General features: G+C 35.2%; 1 protein-coding gene across 7 annotated transcripts in view; it reads left to right on the plus strand.

The window, feature by feature from the left end:
* The window catches only part of LOC106875262 (kalirin), a 551,716-nt gene that overhangs the window by 304,685 nt on the left and 227,452 nt on the right, over window positions 1-19,579 (plus strand). For all 7 annotated transcript variants that reach the window (XM_052965684.1, XM_052965687.1, XM_052965686.1 and 4 more), the window contains 5 exons: window positions 3,516-3,593; window positions 5,113-5,295; window positions 7,696-7,797; window positions 9,229-9,374; window positions 10,771-10,900. In XM_052965684.1, coding sequence (XP_052821644.1) covers window positions 3,516-3,593; window positions 5,113-5,295; window positions 7,696-7,797; window positions 9,229-9,374; window positions 10,771-10,900 — 639 coding nt within the window. The remainder of the gene's footprint in view (window positions 1-3,515; window positions 3,594-5,112; window positions 5,296-7,695; window positions 7,798-9,228; window positions 9,375-10,770; window positions 10,901-19,579) is intronic.

A 19,579-nucleotide genomic window follows, 5' to 3' on the forward strand; every position in this document is an offset into this window, starting at 1 on the left:
GGCACTAACATCAGTGAAGATCATCATGTAACTTGCCAATCTAAGAGCCTAAAGTGGCCTCAGAAGTTGAGGGAGAATAGAAGAGAGAGGTGTGATGATTTTAAGCAGAAGTATAAGGTGGGGTAAGATAACAATGTAGAAATTTAAAGATCTGCTGTGAAGCAAAACAAAATGCCTTCAGTAGTTTTGAACCTATTGCTTGTAAGAAGATTGTTCAGTACATTATCTGCTTCATCATTATAACAAAAATATCTACTTATCCCCCATTATTTGTGTTCCCATGTCCTGATACAGTTGTACAACATCAATCCCAAGTCTGTCTTAAACTTCACTTTAATGGGGTTTTTTTTCACTTTTGTGTGTTGAGCTGTCAAACTCTCATCTTTGATTTCATCCCTGAAGTGAACCCCACACAGTTCTGTTTGTAACAATACTAAAATAACTAGTTGGCCACTAACCCATTCTGATACCATTTTCATAATAGTCATAATCTTAACAACTACTTTTGACTTAATCATCATCAGTATTAGCTGCATACTTATGGTTTCCATGCTGGTATGGGTTGGATGGTTCAACTGGATCTGACAAGTTGGAGGACTGTATCATGCTCCAATGTCTACTTTGGCATGCTTTCTACAGATGGATGCCCTTCTTAACACCAACCACTTTACAGAGTGTACTAGTGTACTGGGTGCTTTTTCATGGCACCAGCATCAGTGAAGATCATCATGTAACTTGCCAACCTAAGAGCCAAAAGTAGCCCCTATAACTGAGGGAGAATAGAAGAGTGAGGTGTGATGATTCTAAGCAAGGGTATAAGGTGGGGTAAGATAAGAGGAACAGATTTATAGCTGTAGTAAAGTGGTAGTGGAGTAGGTGCTAATTGGTGGGGAGGGGGCATAGTAGGAAACAGATAAGGGATTAATGTTGGGGTTATTGAGAAATGGGTGGAGCGACTAGAAAGGTGATAGAGTGAGTGAGTGGTTGCTTGGTTGGTTGGGCACTTTAGGGCTGCCTTCTATTATTAGGACAAACATGGATGACAAGTTTGAAAGAAAGGGAATAAGAGAGGGAGTAATAGACAGGAATGAAGAGAAATCCTGTGAGAATCATTGCAGGGAAGCAGTATAGGGGTTGTTGGGTTCAGCTAGAGGTGGGGAGAAAGATGAGAAGGGGTGTTGAGGAGGTAAAGAAGCAGTGGGGAGAGGGCAATGAAATAAAATGAGATTGAGTGTGTGGGGAGCAGTGAGGGAAGGAGAAGAGCAAAGAGAACCCAGATAGGAAGGAAGTAGAGGAAGACATGGGTGCAATGAGCACTCTGAGAGGAAGAAAAACTTTTGTTACCGGCAGTTGTGATAGCTCCTGAGCCTTTTCTGACTTGTTCTTCTCCTGAATGCTATAGATTCAATATAACCAATTCTTCTGCTAACAATGTTCCCTAGTTTACAGAAGCTATCAACTACTTTTTGTGAGCTGTCTGGATAATAAGAGAATCTATTTCTGATGTGCTTATAGTACAGATTACTCCAGCACATTTGTCATACTACAAAGCTTACTTTCATAGTTAGCCTGCCTATAATTCCACTGCACCTCTTATGTGTCCATATTTATGCTGGGTGCAGCATGCAGAGTTTATATGTACTCTTTTTCTGTGTACTGAGAAAAGTCATTTCCTTGACGATGCTGAGGTCTAGTCTTTTTGCTGACTTACTAAAACTTTAGTCTTTCCTAAGTTTATCTTGAGGCCTCTTAATTCTAAGTGTAGTTTCTATGCCTGAAATTTCTTCTCTAATGCCACTGATTTAGCTCTGAGATCTAAATCATCAACATATAGGAGTGAGTCTTGATGGATCCTTGCTTTCACTTTAAATTTGTCACTGAAATCATTGTTAATTCCCACTTACTGCATCTTTGTACACAACTTGTAGAGCCCTCACAAACCATTCATCTAAACCCAGTTTCCTTAGCACCTATTAAATTACTGAACATTGTATCCTGTCAAAGGTCTTCTCCAAGTCAACAAATTTCAGGAATAATGGTTTAATTTTAGCCAAATATCTCACAGTTGCCTCACTAAGAAGATTGCATCAATGGTACCTCTGCCAGGCACAATCTCAAACTGCATCTTCCTTAGCTTTATTCTGTTACAGATCAGTTCGGCTATGACTCTATCTATGGTATTCATAACCTGATCCAATAGCTTGAGTCCTCTTTAATTTCTCTTTCTAAGGCATCTCCTTTGTCCTTGTAGCAGTTTACAGTGGTACAGGTATGCCAGCACTTGATTAATTATCTGGGTGGTTATCATGTATCCTACCTCACTAGATATTTTGAGCATCTCCTTAACTTTCCCTAATGGCCCAGCAGTGTTTCTTTTCATATCTTTAATTAATTTGTCTACCACACCACTGTCAACTTGAATTGCTGGTCCCTTTTGTAGAGTCAGCACGAAGTAGCCTTTCTCTAACCCATACATCCTCAACATTCAACAGTCTCTTACAATAGCACTTCTATACCACTTTTTTTGTCTTCAACAGTGATAGCAATAATAAAATGTATCATTGCTTTATATATTACAACAATGATGGTTTTATTTAACCTTAAAACTGGGTTAAACTCATTAAAAAAATCATATCTATTCTTCCTTACTCAGTGACTCCTCATAGTGATATTTCTTTGAAACTCTCGCCTTCCTCTTTTTAGTTGTCACCAACTACAAATATATTCATGTCATATAGGGCATTTTCCTACCCAGTCGTATCCTGATTTGTGCTGACACAGTCATGATACTAAACATCTATCTTCTACAACAATGGCCAGCCTCTTACCTCCTCCTTCTATTTGGGATTTTTAAAATTATATATAGAGGAGGGTAGCAGGAGAAGCTGTTACATGGAAACCTTTCTTAGAAATATTAGTGATAAATATGAAATGGTTCCAAGTGAGAGCAAACTAAATTAATATAGAACTTACTAACTATACTTTCAGTCTTTCTTCGATAAAAGTATTTAAAGAACATTTTCTCATTCTTCTTTACTTCTAAAAATCTTTCCTCTCCAAAATGATGCAACATTCCTAAACTTCATCCTCTTATCATGACTCAGCATTTATGATATGTAAGGTGTGGCACCACCAATCTAAATTGGTAGCACCACACTTCACTTCTATATCTTAATGAAGGGATACTTGACTAAATATTCAGATTTGAATAGTTAAATTTGTTTACGCATTAAGTTGTTGATTTATTTTTAACAAACACAGACACACACACACATACAACTGACACACACAGCATATACACTCATACAACACAACGCAAACTTGCACACGCTTATACTGTTATACTTTTTTTTATCTCATCTCTTAATGGTATTTAAGCTATGAAGAAGTTATAAGTATTGAATAAAACTGAATAATAGGCATGTTGTGTTGTTTATGTCAGTATTTACATGTTTTGATTCATGTAAGAATGTGTGTGTGACAATCAAATATATGTTAAATTTATTTTATTGCAGGACGGGCTCGATGTAATGGTGAATGTGCCAAAGAAAGCTAATGATGCCATGCATTTAAGCATGCTAGAAGGTTTAGAGGTAAGTTAACCAACAGGTCTTGCATTTTTCCTGCATCTCCTGATGTCTCTGCTTCCAGCAACAATAAAATTCTATATTCACATTGATTTGATGGAAAAATAACATTTGCAAGCTCTGTCAGAGCTATACAAACAGCAACAACAATGTCACAATTCTGACAGCTGACTGAACAACAACGATAACTTATAGGCTCTAAAGTCATTAACAACAACAACAGTGTTAATGCGCTGTTAAGTTGGACTTTTGATATCAAATATAACAGTGGCCATCCACATTCTGAGAGTTTTGCTTGTGGTCATGAATGACCAAGGGAACAGGGTGCTGAGCTACCAGCCAAGACATCACTGGTTCTTGTCATAGCACCAACACTGTGATTGTATCATGCCTTCATGGCCAAGGGGTAAAGTACTCGAACTACTGACTGAAAAATCAGTGGTTCATATCCTCTCAGTGGCACTGGTTGAGTTCCTGGGCAAAAATACTTATCTTAAATGGCTTAGTCAATTTAGTTGTAAATAGATACCACAGAGTAGGAACAACTATTTGCTGTTAGTTTACAGTGTCATAAAACATGAAATATTGGTACTTTCTGAGTGTTAGTAACTTCTAATATCCATCAATTTCTGTGGTGAATGATGGTCACTTTCACATTGATATGCCTAAGATACACAACATAAAATTTCAGTCAACAGGGCTATCATGTCGAGAGACTTATTAGTTTTTCTCTTTATCTATGATTTCTTATTCATACACAAGCTGACATATTTGGTTTAGAGGGATGTGTGATGCTTGTGCCTTTCTCTAAGATATTAGTGATGGAATTGATGCAAATTTGCTTTGGTTGAGAATTGAAATCAGTTTCATTGTTCAGCAGAAACTGATTTCTTCTCTGCATCATTTTATTGCTTTCTGTATTATAACTGATTTTCAAAGAACAAAGAAACACTTTAAATATCTCTGATACCTCATTGTTTGTTACTAGCAAGCAATATTCATTAGAGAGGAGGAGTGTAACCCTATGTCTTCAGGAAATAAACAAGCAGCTATGAATTTTTTTAATTGTTGTTATCAAGGAAGCTAGTTTACATTCAGGAATCAAAACTGGTCCATGACATCAGTTTTCCAACCTATCACTGTATTGCTGACAACAGATATCAAATATTCTGGCTAGAAATATTCTTATTACTTTCATTGTGTGTGTGTGTGTGTGCGTGCGTGTTACAATATCACGGGATTGACCAGACTCTGGGATGTTGTTATACATCCCTGGTCACAATGCACTTTGCATTGTTTTAGCCTTCAAATGATGCCACCCCACTGGCTATGTGAGCAATGAAACAGAAGACTCTAATCCAACTAAGTCAGTGCGCAATGACGTTAATTTATCAAAAATGCTTACATATATATAACTCAGCCTTGATTTTTGGTTTGTTTGATTTTGTCAAAATGTTATTTTTAGTGTAAAATATTTCATGTGTTAAATTGTGTTCTTTACATTTTTCTTGATATTTCTTTGTAGGATAATTTAGAAGCTTTAGGTGAAGTACTTTTACAAGATAACTTTACAGTCTGGGAACCAAAGAACTTGATAAAGAAAGGAAGAGAGAGACGTATCTTCTTATTTGAGATGTGTCTCGTGTTTGCTAAAGAAATTAAAGACAGTAATGGAAAATCAAAATATATGTATAAAACCAAGTTACTTGTAAGTATATTTCTGTTATTTTGATTTCTAACAATAGAGTTTCAATAAAAAAAAAAGTATTCTTGATAGAAGATTATTTCAATTTATATTTCCTTGTTGACAGAAATTATATTTAATTTTCTTTTACCTCATTTAACAATGTTTTCTCATTTAGCTTGCAAGATCACAAACTTTTGGCTGTGATGAAAATGAGAGTGTGTGATATTAGTGCATTTCTCAAAAACTTTAAGCGAAGTATTACATTCTTGTATGTGGTTTGCAAGAATCTCGATGTAAACTTGTGTGTTGAAACAGATCTTGTTGTATATTGCCAATAATAAACACACACATACTGGTTCTGTCTCATTTCTTTATTATTCATTAATTGGTTAACTATTCAACCAATTAACTAATCAATTGTAGGATTAATCATTCAGTTAACCAATCAATCAGTTATTGTTGTAAAGTCATTTTGTTGCCATTAGCGACATTCTTAAGCTGATCTGAAGTAGAGAGAGTATGTTATTGAAGAGGTTGTGAATGGAACAAAAGGACTTTCTTCATCATCCTTATCATTTAATGTCCTCATTCCATCATAGATTGAGTGATTAACTGGTTAATTAGTTGGTTAAGTAGTCAACAATTATTAATCACTGATGGTAGTGAATTTGTAAATAAAGAAGTTTGTGATATTTATTTGGGCTCTTTATGTTCCGGTTTCAAATCTTGTCATGGTCAACTTCACCTTTTATGCATCTGGAGTTGATAAAGTAAAGTACCAATCAATTTAATCAACTAACCTCTCCTTCAAAATTTTAAGCCTTGTACTTATAGGTACAAGAAGTAATTGTTAGTCATTAAAAGATTTTGTTGGAATTTCTCTTTTTCTTCAGCAATAACACAGAAATCAGATGTTTCTTTGCATCTGGTCATGGACCTGATATTATCAGTAAAGTTATTTATAGTATCATCTTTAAGGAACTTCTACTGATCAAAAATGTGACGCTTATAATTATTATCTCTATATATACACACCAACACAGCAGGAAAATCTCAAGCTTCTGTTATTAAAATATATTTCTAGTATTTTCATTATCCCTTTATATGATAATGTATTTTGTGCTAGGATTTCATAGCAGTGAATACAAGAAACAAAAATGATGTATGAGATAATAGAGAAGAATCTTAAGAGTTACACTGTGAATGTGATGTTTTTTATCAGCCTTCCCTTCTGAAACCCTACTGAAAAGAATGTATGGAAAGCTTCTTTAGCTTTTATTTCTAGTTGGTTGTCATTTAACTCCAAATCAGTCCTGGTTGAGTAGACTTATGGTCGTAAGCATTCCCCCTGTGACCATTTAGGAATATGTAGGACAACTTTATTTAATGTATCTTTTCCTTATTTAAGATGTTGAGTTCTGTAAGGTGATGGAGATTTGTCTACCATTTCTAGCATATTGAGCAACCGTACATTCTCCCTCCTTAGCTCCAATGTCATTGTTTTTCTTGTAGCAATGAGAAAGGGGAAAAGATATTTCAAGGAAAAAACTACTTGACCTAGATTAAACTGATTTGATTAAAGAGAGCAACCTGGACATTTGTCAGTTAGCTGGATGAAGAAAGAAGCAGCTGTAATATATACCTTTATGTAAAACAATGTTACCTCCTACTGATGGCTCTAAGAACCATTTTCTACTTCAGTCTTGTCTGATCTTACAAATAGTTTTTAAAGCAAGCAATCAACATTCTTGAAAATTGACTCCTTTTCTTCCTCCCATTTAGATACTGAAAGAAAATACATTTACATTTTTGAACATTATTTTCCAGTTTATGTAAAATATTCAGTATTACACAAGCCAGTTAATGGATAGAGTCATTTAGGCATCAACTAAAATACCTTGAGATATTTGTTCCAGCTTTCTGCACTCAAATTACACCATGATCAGTTTTACCTTTCCTCCCTTTAGGGTTAATAAATATCACAGTTTAACTTTCTAGGCACCCCCTAAGACATGTTCTAGTTATATACAAATCATAAACCAATCACGCACACTCATGTGTGGACACTCATGTGTGGACACTCATTAAATTGTTTCTACCCATTTTAATTTAGTTTTTGTCACAGATTCCAACCTACAGGAGATCACCACTAGTCCTCTAATACCTACCTACTCCAAATTGTCCATTTTTAAAGTGTTTGCATTTAAATTACTATCCATTACCACCCCTTTATATAAGAGCCCAAAGTTAGTTCTATTCTAAACAATAGACTGATATTATACCAATAAAAGTTACTTTATACAAACCTTCACCAAATTCTTGATTATTTCTAATTAATTTAACCATATAGGTTGTGCTGTTTTTGTTGTTAGAAATGTGGTTACTAATGGTTTAAATTCACTTTACTTTGTGTTTTTATAGATTTCAGAAATCAACATCACTGAACATATAGAAGGTGATGAATGCAAGTTTGCACTTTGGACAGGAAGAGCACCAATTTCTGATTACAGAATAATTTTGAAGGTATGAACATTTAGCAGACTAACTCTTAGTATTTAGTAATGTTGCCAATTTTATATTGTCATTTGTAGACATGGTGATAATTGTAAGAAAATAAAAGGTTTAACTCCTGTAACTTGTGCAGTCAGTTTTCTTATTTTGTAGACACAACTTCCTTCTAGGAGTCAGATATGTTGAAAAATTAAAATAACCTGATAAGTTGAGAAAATTGGATGTAATAGCTTATAGACTGGTGTGTTGACAAACTAAGGTATAGTTTGATATGTTGACACAATCAGTTATAATAATTTATATACTGACATGTTGACAAAAGAAGATATTTACCTTCAATTGTGAAGTATCTTTAAATAATAAATAAATTGATATTTAAGAAATGAAGTTAGTATGATCTGCTGGATGTGTAATGTCAGTGTGCATACACGACAGTGTGTAAGCGCCCTGAGAGAAAAGTTGGGCATAAGAAGCATCAAATGTGGTGTGCAAGAGAGGCAACTGCACTAATATGGTCATGGGATGAGGTGATGAAGCATGACCTTCAAACATTGGCCCTCAGAGGCAGTGACAGGAGACCGAAACCTTTGGAGATATGCTGTGATTGAGAAGATCCAGCAACTAAAGTGAGATCGCAGCCATGCATGTCCAGCCCTGTTAAGAATACCCCTTATGCATCAGGTGATATGATATGCTTGAGAAGACCTGTTGAGTCAAGTAAAACCAATAGCGTACCTATGGCCAGTACCCCCTGACTGGCTTCTGTGCCAGTGGCACATAAAAAGCACCATCTGAACATGGTCGATGCCAGGCTCACCTGACTGGCTCCCGTACCAGTAGTATGTAAAAAGCATCAACCAAATGTGGCTGATGCCAGTACCTCCCGACTGGCTCTTGTGCTGGTGGCATGTAAAAAGCACCATCTGAACATGGTCGATGCCAGGCTCACCTGACTGGCTCCCGTACCAGTAGTATGTAAAAAGCATCAACCAAACATGGCTGATGCCAGTACCTCCCGACTGGCTCTTGTGCCGGTGGCACATAAAAATGGTTGGCGTTAGGAAGCATCCAGCTGTAGAAACATTGCCAGATCAGATTGGAGCCTGGTGCAACCGCTGGCTCTCCGGACCTCAGTCAAACCATTCAGCCTATTCCAGCATGGAAAATGGACATTAAATGAGGATGATGATGAATTCCCATATAAATGCTTGAAGCTGGTTACATGTATTTTTATATATGTGTGTCTGTGTGTGCACACACGTGCATTTGTTTATGCTTGTACATGTTTGTGTTTTTATGTGCATGTAACTATGTATGTGTGTGTGTCTTTGTGCATATGTACATGTATGTGGGAAAGAATCTGGTGATGTCAAGATTGTGTTACTTATGAAACTGTTAAATGAAAATTCTCTCAAGCTCTATCTCTGTTCCTTGGTTATATAGGCATCATCACTGGATACAAAACAACAGTGGGTGAAAAAGATGAGAGAGTTAATTCAAGAACGTCTTGTCTATATGCACTCTGCCTTGAAAGAACCTCTAACAAAATCTGTCGCAGCACCAAAGATGTTTGTTAACAGAACAAGTCGGTAAGTTCAGGCACATGAAAATGTGGTTTTATTCTCTTTTTTTTTTTTGTATACTTGTTAGTTGTATTAGAATACTAGAATCACTGCTAACACTAAACAGGGTACATACCTACCATGTCACAGTGACCAGAGTACCATCCTACCTACCTACCTATCGTATCATAAACGACACAGTAACCAAAATACCTGCCTACCACATTGGAGCTGACATATTAAACATGGTACACACCATATTACAACTGTGCCATAAATATGATACTTAGAATTTTACACTAGTTTGCAATTTCTATTCTGTTATAATCACTACATTCAGTTGTTAGTTAAGTAAATCAACTCTACCATCTTAATCTTGTCTTGGTTGGAAATTTGGTTCTAACTCACTATAGAGCTGGTTAGGTGCTAACTTCCTCAGCAGTTTACTGTTATTTTTTGTGAAGAGTGGAGGCAAAATGTCATCAAATACAATACTACTGTAAGTTGGTTGTGTGTACTATAATGATGAGCTTTTCCACCATCACCCTGCCTGAAGTATTCATACAGCACTCTGTGGTGGAAGCTTCAAATTGTTAAATATTAAAATTTTTAGTGTTATCTAACCTACATCGGTAGAGAAACCTAGCTGTAACAATGTTATCACTGGTACATGTCTTTGCTGGTGAATATGTTGAAGTAATATAGTTAAGCTAAAATCAGAATTATATATATTTTGCCATAAGAATTGAAGTGTTTATATAATATAAATAATATTGATATCTATGATGGAAAAAATTGGTGGACTAAGTCATCATTTAATGTCTGTTTTCCATGCTGGCATGGGTTAGACAGCTTGACAACAAATGGCAAGGCCAGGGGCCACACCAGGTTCCATAGTCTGTTTTGGCTTGGTTTCAACAACTAAGTGCCATTCTCTAACATCAGCCATATTACAGAGAGTACTGGGTACTTTTTATGTGGCAAACAGTTTTCTGTGAGAAATTTAGTGGTGTTACAAACAAATATATTTCCTTTGTCTGGGATAATAGACAGTCGCGGATTTCATTGTATGGATGAACATAACTATATTTTTTTAGATACATTTGTTTTTTTGGAAATGGCTGCTTAATTGATTCTGCCGAGTAAAACGCTTAGTGGTATTTTATCCATCTTTACATTCCACTGAGGTCAGCTTTACCTTTCATACTTTTGAGGTTGATAAAATAAGTACCAGTTGAGCACTGGGATCAATCTAATTGACTATACCCCACTCCCTAACTTGCTGGCCTTGTGCCAAAATTTGAAGCCAATTTATCTCCTCTACTGTTAATTATCACATTGTTTATTCTTAGGTTGTAGATATAAAAGTTAAATTTTAAAATTGTTTGATTTTGACAGTGGAAATATTTTTACTATTTGTCAGGGATATGGAAAGTGACACAACATCTCTAGATGAAGTCCATATTGAACGTCGCGCTAGTCTGGTGTCAGTGAACTCCAACACCACCACTGCCACAACAGACAGTAGCAGTAGCAGTGGCAGCAGCAACAGAGTAAGATTTTTCACTTTTCATTGATTCATTGATTGAATAATTCATTCATTGCTATAAATAGATTTGTGGAAATTATTCAATAGACTATATCTAAATATAGACAATTATATTTTATAATATAATCTGCATAACATTATAATTTAGAATATTGGAGAAACAATTATGTACTTGATATGAAAAAGGAAAAAAAAAAGATATTAACCAAAAATTGCTTCTATATTTTTACTCAGTTTTTAATCTTAATTTCATTTTTTGTTGTTTCTTTATTTTATTTCCATTGTTGTGAATGACGAGTTTATATTGGATAATAATGGTAAAATATTCTATTAACTCACACAAATTGGATACCCACATACAAATTCTATAAAGTCTATTTTAAAGTGAGCACATACATTACATCATTTTAGTATACAGTACATTTTGCACTGGACAGACTTTACTATACTTAATACACAATATTTTTTTTTTTTGTAAACATATATGATACATCACTAGCATCCAGTATATTTTATAATGAACATACATGCTATATCACTGGCGTATCTTATATATAAATGACAATTTCTGTCTGTCTGTTACCATCTTGCTGCCCAAACTGAGGGAACCAATCTTCACTGAACTTTGTATACATGTTGAACTAACATCCAGTTCAATTATAGGCTAATTGGATTTCAATAACAAATGGACCGACTATGGGGGTTGCGCTATTACATGATAAAATGAGAGGGATGCAAACGTGTTAGGTTTGGGGAAATGTGACATAATGAGAGTGGCTGAAACCAGGGAAAGGGAAAAGACAGGAAGAGATAGACACACAGGGGATATGAGAGACAGACAGAGAATGACAGACAGGTACACTTCCATGTATATAAAAGAGAGTTTGTGTGTGTGTGTATCTTCCTTATGCATTTGAAAACTGGGTTATTGATTTTGAAATATGGGGTATCAAAAGATTCAGTAATCTTACATCTACCAAATAAACTTTTTATTTTCATTTACATATTTGCAATACAAGAATTTTACATTATAATCTTTTCTATAAGTCAACTATCGTAAACATTTTATACTGTGATGACAATGTCACATTTTCTATATGAGTGTGTACCTTAAAAGACATCCATTTCTCTATATGTTATGAGGAAATACAGTCACTCACATGCACAAGCACACATACACAAAAAGATATATGCATATGTATTTATTTATGTGTATATGAATGTGTGTGTGTGAGACAGAGTGAGAGACTGAGTGCCACTTACACATACATGACAACACACTCCTTCACTCACCCTTTCTCTCTCACATGTATACATACACGTACATACATCTTTCACTTTCTCCTCTCTTTCATTTTCTGCTCTCTTCAAAGCCTAAAGAAATAAAAAAAAATTTACAGAAATTAACGAATACATTCAGAAACTGAGTTGCCAGTTTTGATGTATGGGCTATCAAAAGATTCAGTAATCTTTAAGCTAACAAATAAATTTTATTTTCATTTACATATTTGCATTACAAAAATTTTACATTATAATCTTTCTATAATTCAACTATCCTAAAAGACATTTTATACAACGCAATGGCATCACATTTTCTATGAGTGTGTACCTTAAAAGGCATCCATTTCTCTGTATGTTATGAGGAAATACAGTCACTCACTTTCTCTCTCACATGCACACATACATACAAAATAGATGTATGCATATGTATTTATGTATGTGTATCTGAAAGATAATGTGTGTGTGTGTGGGAGAGAGATGGAGATTGAGTGAGTACCACTTACACATACATGCAAAAAATGCATACATAACAACACACCTTCACTCATTCTCTCTCCCTCTCTGACTGTCTCTCTCTCTCACACACACACACATGTGTAAACACATACACATCCATTTCATATACACATACATACATCTTTCACTTTCTCCTTGCTTTCACTTTCTGCTCTCACTTCAAAGCAAATGTTGCCTTTTCACTTTCTCCTCTTCCAGGCTCCAGTCTGATTTAGCATGATTTTTAGAGCTGGATGCCCTTCCTAACACCTGCTATTTTACAGTGTGTAATGGATACCTTTTCCGGTCACAAAAAGGGAGAAAATGGTTTCAAGGGTTTGTAGTTATGTAGAAGAAAGATTGAGCAAGGTCTTTTTTTTTTTAATACAAAGTTTGGGATTAAACAAAGTAAGGATGAAACTGGGTGAGGGTGAAATGGGTGGAATTTAGTGAAAGTAACATAAGGAACAGGAACTAATGCATTAACAGTAGAAGAGACAGAGAGAAGAGTATATAACAGCTGTTGGCTATGAGTTTTGGTTAAGTTAACTATGGTTAGTTCGTCTGAGGTAGCTAGCTACATGATGGTTATACATTAACTGGTCTAGTCTATGCCTGGAGTGATTGTAGACAGACTAATGATAAGAAGGACCAGGTAAATTTAATGCAACTGTTATGAAAAATACATGGCAAATGTCTTATATATTGATAAGTAATGGGTTTGGTAATTCATGGCATGGTTCTGTGTTCTTGGCAGCATAGTTCATGGGAAGACATCTGTTTGGCTTGTGATCTCATCTCTATCTCTTCTCTGTAGTGTGAGGGAGTGTTTCTTATATAACGGTTGGTAGGCTGGAAGAGAATTTTTCTGCATTGGGATAAAAAAACTGTTGCTCAAACACCGATTGACTAGTTAAGACCATCCAATTTTTGCAACAGATTTAGTCCAACTCTAATCGCCTGATCCAATGCTGACAATGTCAAAATACGCCCATTTGATATAATTTTAAAACTAAATAGCTGATTAGACAAAATGCTTGCTACAGGTACATCACATCTTTATGCCAAAGATTGATTCAATTAGTTATACAACAATTTGAGTATGTGGTGATGTAAAATATCTATGTCATGTAGCAGCTGTTCCGTTCTAGTTATACGAATAGTTCCCTATTGTAAGTGTAAACATACCATAGGTTCTGTTCTTACAACTCTCACTTGCTTCTGTCCCTGCACAAGCCATCTAACTCCATTTTCTTTACATTGCCTTATTGAATAATAACAGGCTTTATCTTGACTTCACAGTTAAGTGGTTAGTGTTAGGAGAGCATAGTTCAGCTGTAAAAATAATTGCTCCAAACAAATATACCATCACACCTATGTTAGTGTGTTAAATGAATTTTAAAAAGAAATATATGAGCATATTATCGGTGTCATTAACATATTTAATATCATACACTGATGATCTCACTTCTCTCAATTAAGGTCAGGTATTAATGTTGATCTCATTTTATATGTACCTTCTAATAACTGAGCCCATTCTGAAACCAGTATTTGATGATTCAAAACCAGTGTTGATTTAGTGATAGAAAGACTTGAAACCATCATACAACAGCTTAGTTTGCTAAAAAAAGCAGAAAGAAAAAACTTTGGAACAGACACTACAGTGAAACCCACACATATCCAAGCTGTTATATTGTACTGCAAATTATTGAACATAGTTTCAAGACAGTATAAGTTGCAGTATATCTGGTGTGTTTAATGTGCAGCTGTTCATTTATCTAATTTTGTGTTGTACACTATTTTTAATAGTCTTTCTTCAGCTTTCCTTCATTATCATCAACTACATTATTCTATTGCATAAATGTTCTCTGTATCTTTTGACTTTAATTTCTCTTCCAGCAAGCTACTTAGTATTAAGTATGTGAAGGTACATGGCTATGTGGTTAGGGTGTTTGACTCCTGATTGTAAGGTTGTTAGTTTGATACCTAGTGGTGCATTGTGTCCTTGAACAAGACACTTTATTTCATGTTGCTCCAGTCCACTCAGCTGACAAAAATTATTAGTTCCTGTGTTTCAAAAAGCCAGCCTTGTCACATTCTGTGTCATGCTGAATCTTCTTGAGAATTACTTGAGGAGTATGCATGTCTTTGGAGTGCTCAGTCACTTGCGTGTTAATTTCATAAGCAAGCTGTTCCGTTGATCAGATCAACTGGAACCCTCAATGTCGTAACCAACAAAATGTCAGTTTTTTTATTAATATTTAGTATGTTATCTGATTATCTGGAGACCTCTGTTATTTGGAGTTATCCGTTTATCTGTGTGTGTGTGTGCCACCAGCCAGAAAACTTTGTGTAAGACTGCCAGTTACTTATGCGTGCAAGCCTTTCCTCTCCACACTACTGATATTGTCCAAGCATTAGGGTCAATACAATTTGGTTCCTGTGTCATTACTAGGGTTGTTGTCAGGATGTAGACAGCTCAGACATTTACTATACTGCATCACATCTGACACACTAACGTTTTTGCCAAGCTGCTACCCTGGTTTATTATATAAAAAGCTCTTATGCTGATGCCATGTAAAAAACACCGATGCCAGTGCCAGTGCCACCTAGAAAGTACCCACGCTGGTGCTGCATATAAAAGACCTATGCTAGTGCCATGGACAAAACATCCAGTACACTCTGTAAAATAGTTGATGTTAGGAAAGTTATTCAGCCATAGAAACCAAACCAAAACAGATAATTGGAGCCTGGTGCAGCTCTCTGGCTTGCCAGTTCCTAACCAATACCAGCTTGGGAAACGGGCATGAGGAGGAGGAGGGTGGTGGTAGCGCCGCCACCGAAGAAGAACCCTATAAGAGTAAAAGGTAAACTTAACCTCAGTGGGATTTGAACTTAGAACACAGTTGAAACAGGTGCCAATTCACAACTTTATTTATACAGACATTTATTTCTGGTGCTCATCTGTAGTTTCCTTTATTTCCAAACAATATGTTCCCAGCATCATATTACATACAGTGTAATGTTACTCTCGTGACCAATGTAGATATCATTGATTTATTGAAATCATGAAATTAGTAATATCACAGTCAGATCATATAGCTTCGCCTTCCCCACTTCATTCTGCTTTATGTTTCTTTTATATAGCTGAGAGATTTTCTTTGTTGGCAACAAAAGGTTTTCCTCGTAGTATGCAAGCTTGACTTAATGGAATGTGTTTGTGTATAATGATATATAAATCATACCATGTGTGACTATCATGATATTACATGGTATGTTTTATAATCAATGGGAATAGTACTACTTATGTCACTTGTCGATTTGAATTGCACTATATTTGTGACAATGCTTCATATTCTGTTACCAAAATATCTTGTGTAAAACATTCTGCCTAAAACATCTTTAGTAAACCAACATTTAATTTTAGGGAGCAAGAGAGCCTCTGTGCATTAAAAGTAACAGTCAAATCTTCTCCCAAAATCACCCTCTGAGAAAAGAAAAATTGGGGGCTTAAGACAAATCAGATAGGTTTGATCCATGAAAATAGATTACAAGTGAACTCATGAGTTCACTTATGCTCTACATGAAAAATAGAGCACAAACAAATCAGTGGATGGCTAGTTTTTTAAAGACATCAGCTGATATATGTAAAAATAGAAATAACTTAAATATAAGTGGGTGTAGGGAATGTATTGTGAGTTGTCAGTGGAAGATATGTGTGAAAGAGGATCGTTAAAGATGCAAAAAGAAAAGGTATGGTTTTGATTTGTGCAAAATTTGGCTGCTATTTCTTGCTATGGAAGCTACCTTTTTGACTCTCAATTGTTGATACATTACAGGTAAGGTTAAATGTTAAACTGTTAGGCTTCACAGCTGAGATGATATGACCAACATGATAGGTGACATGTTATATAGTACACCTGTCAAAACCATGTCAGAATAGAAAGAAAAAGTGGGCTTTAAAACAGGAATATTTGAAGTGTTAGATATATTGTTGTATATATTCTTTTTATGGTGAAAACCCATATAATTTGTGCACTTGCGTAATTTATGCAGGTGATTTTCAGGATAAAATTTGTTTTAAAAAAAGCTTCTACTTGTGTAAAATTCACACCTAAAAGTTTCCAGAATTTCCGATATAGCCAGGGGAAAAAGGTTTTGAATTTAGTTATTTAGCATAATTTCACTTACTTATGATTAGATTTTATTAAATTTTCATTAAATAAAATTAATTTCTATTTAACAGGTATCACATTGAAAGCTATTAAATTACAAAGTGTTTGTGTTGTTTGTCATGAACATTATTTTACGTTTCTTGCCCACAAGAGATTATGTCTGATCTTTAGCATACTGCTGTATGTCTTCTCAAATTACAATCACAGGAAAAGTTGTTGATAAGAATTACCATCAAAAACAAAGCTGATAAATACACACAGGTATTGCAAATTAAGTTTTATTACCAGTGAACATCAGCTTGGATGACACTTTACTCAACCGACAGAGGAAGGTGGCTGATCAAACTGGTTATGATCAAAATTTTAATCCCTTTCACACTTATAAAATGTCAAGCAAACTTAAAAATTTGTCATTAACGTTATTGTCAGTATGAACAGAATTTATGAATTGTTTACTGCAAAGGAGAAATTAAATATGTGCTCCATTGCAATAGGTAGAAACTCCAAACAATGTAAAATATGGCCCGGACCATGTTTACCAGAAAGACCGTCAGACTTCAACAACTAGTTCACCATTTAATGGTTTTAGTAAATTGATACAGAAAAAGTAAGCATTATACCACCCAGCATAAATAAAAGTCAACTTCATTATGCGTATTTAAGCCATTATTTTTTCTGTAAAAACCTGTTCTGACATTAAATGAGTCGACTTCTGGTCTGAATTTTTATGTTTTGTACATCTTTTTTCAACAAAAAAAATTTCGATAAAAATACCAGAAATGATCTACTCATGTAATTTACACATCTCCTAAAGTTTATTTTTATTTTTGCGGAAAAAGTGCATAAATTAAATGCATTTTTACGGTACTTACTTGGCTCTGTCTTGAGAATGTGGCCACAACATAGTAAAGTTACTAGCATAACTGTGTGGTTTAGCAGTTTGCTTTCAAGTTCAGTTGGATTCAGTCTCACTGCACAGTAACTTGTGCAGGTGTCTTCTACTGTAACTTCAAGCTAACGAATACCTTGTGAGTGAATTTGGCTGATAGAAGCTGTGTGGATGCCTGTTGTGTGTGTGTGTGTATGTGTGCATGCATGCATGCACATGTAGATAGGTAGATTGATAGATAGATATGAAAAGTAAACATAAATAACATTTAAAATATATGACACCTGTTTTGGTAGAATTATATTTTAATGTAGTCATAACAGATTACACTATAACATACAGTCCAGGTGTTCTACACGTTGATGTGCCTTGGTTCTTAAGAATCCTCATAACCAAATCATATACAGATAGATATGTGTGTGTTTGTGTGTATATATAGGAAGAGCATCCAGCTGTAGAAACTCTGCCAGATCAGATTGGAGCCTGGTGCAGCCATCTGGTTCGCCAGTCCTCAGTCAAATCGTCCAACCCATGCCAGCATGGGAAGCGGACGTTAAACAATGATGATGATGATATATATATATATGTATACACTATGTGTGTATTTGACCCCACTCTTATCTCCACTACTTGACAACTGGTGTTGCTTTGTTTATAGCTTTGCAAATTGGTGGTTTTGCAAAAGAGACCAATAAAAATGTGTACCAGATTTTTAAAAATTAGTACTGGGATCAATTTGTTTGACTAAGCTCTTTAGGGAGGTACCCTAGCATGACTGCTGCCCAATGATTGAAACAAGTAAAATATGAAAGTCTTTTTTTTTTTTGTTTTGTTTTCTATATTTGTTGTTCAACAGTTTAGTTTTACTGCTTTAACTGTTATTCATACAGACTATCTAAACTTAGCTACCTCCCTCCCTCCTTCTCTAATATAAATATAAGGTGATTCTTCTTGGCAATAGAATTTTTTTTTTTTCCTGCTTAACATCAAGCTTGTGGCAGTAGAGTTTTGATATTTGCCTGAAAGTTTGGCTGTTGGAAAACTACTGGTTTGGTTCTTTCATTCTATATTGAGAAAGTGGGGATTATGGCAAAGTGAAATTGTTTGACAGTGATAAATTAGTTATTGTTATTTGTTTTATTTAAATCATTAGAAATGGAGAGATTGTTTCTTGACCTGTTATGTAACTTGTTATTTACCCAGGTCAAACATGATCAAGCAGAGGCTTTCCAGACATGACCATTTCTCTCTCTCTCTCTCTCTCTCTCTCTCTCTTTCTCTCTCTCTCTCTTTCTCTCTCTCTCTCTCTCTCTCTCTCTCCACATTATTAAATATGTCTTTTTTCCTTGAGTGGAATTGGAGGTAGATTTAGCTGCTATTTCTACTCGGTCAAATGACCATATAGAGGCTCTTTCATTAGCTTGGTGTAGAATTACTTTATATAGTTAGTAGAATTGTCACTATCTTAGTTTATTATTGAGTGAGGAGTTATACAAGATATTGAAAATAAAAATTTCCCTGAAATTGTCTGTTATGGTAAAAAGCAGCATATATGACCCTTTACAGGACATCCATGGCTGGTAGCAAGAAGAGAGTCATTTTCAGACCCATTGTTTGCAACAGTGTGGACTGTACTACAGGTACACATGGGTACAGTTGCTAAATGTTAGTGGTAAACTCATCCACCAAAGCCCACTGTTGTTTAGCTCAGGATAGACTTGGGAAAAGTATTTAAGATCATACTTCAGGAAACCTGCCAGTCACCTAGTCACCTACCGTTCTGGCAGACATATTAGCCAAATTGACTACATCCTTGCCAGAAAAAGGGAAAGACGGCTGCTTA

Source organism: Octopus bimaculoides, chromosome 2 (assembly GCF_001194135.2).
Source record: "Octopus bimaculoides isolate UCB-OBI-ISO-001 chromosome 2, ASM119413v2, whole genome shotgun sequence".
Classification (NCBI taxonomy): domain Eukaryota; kingdom Metazoa; phylum Mollusca; class Cephalopoda; order Octopoda; family Octopodidae; genus Octopus; species Octopus bimaculoides.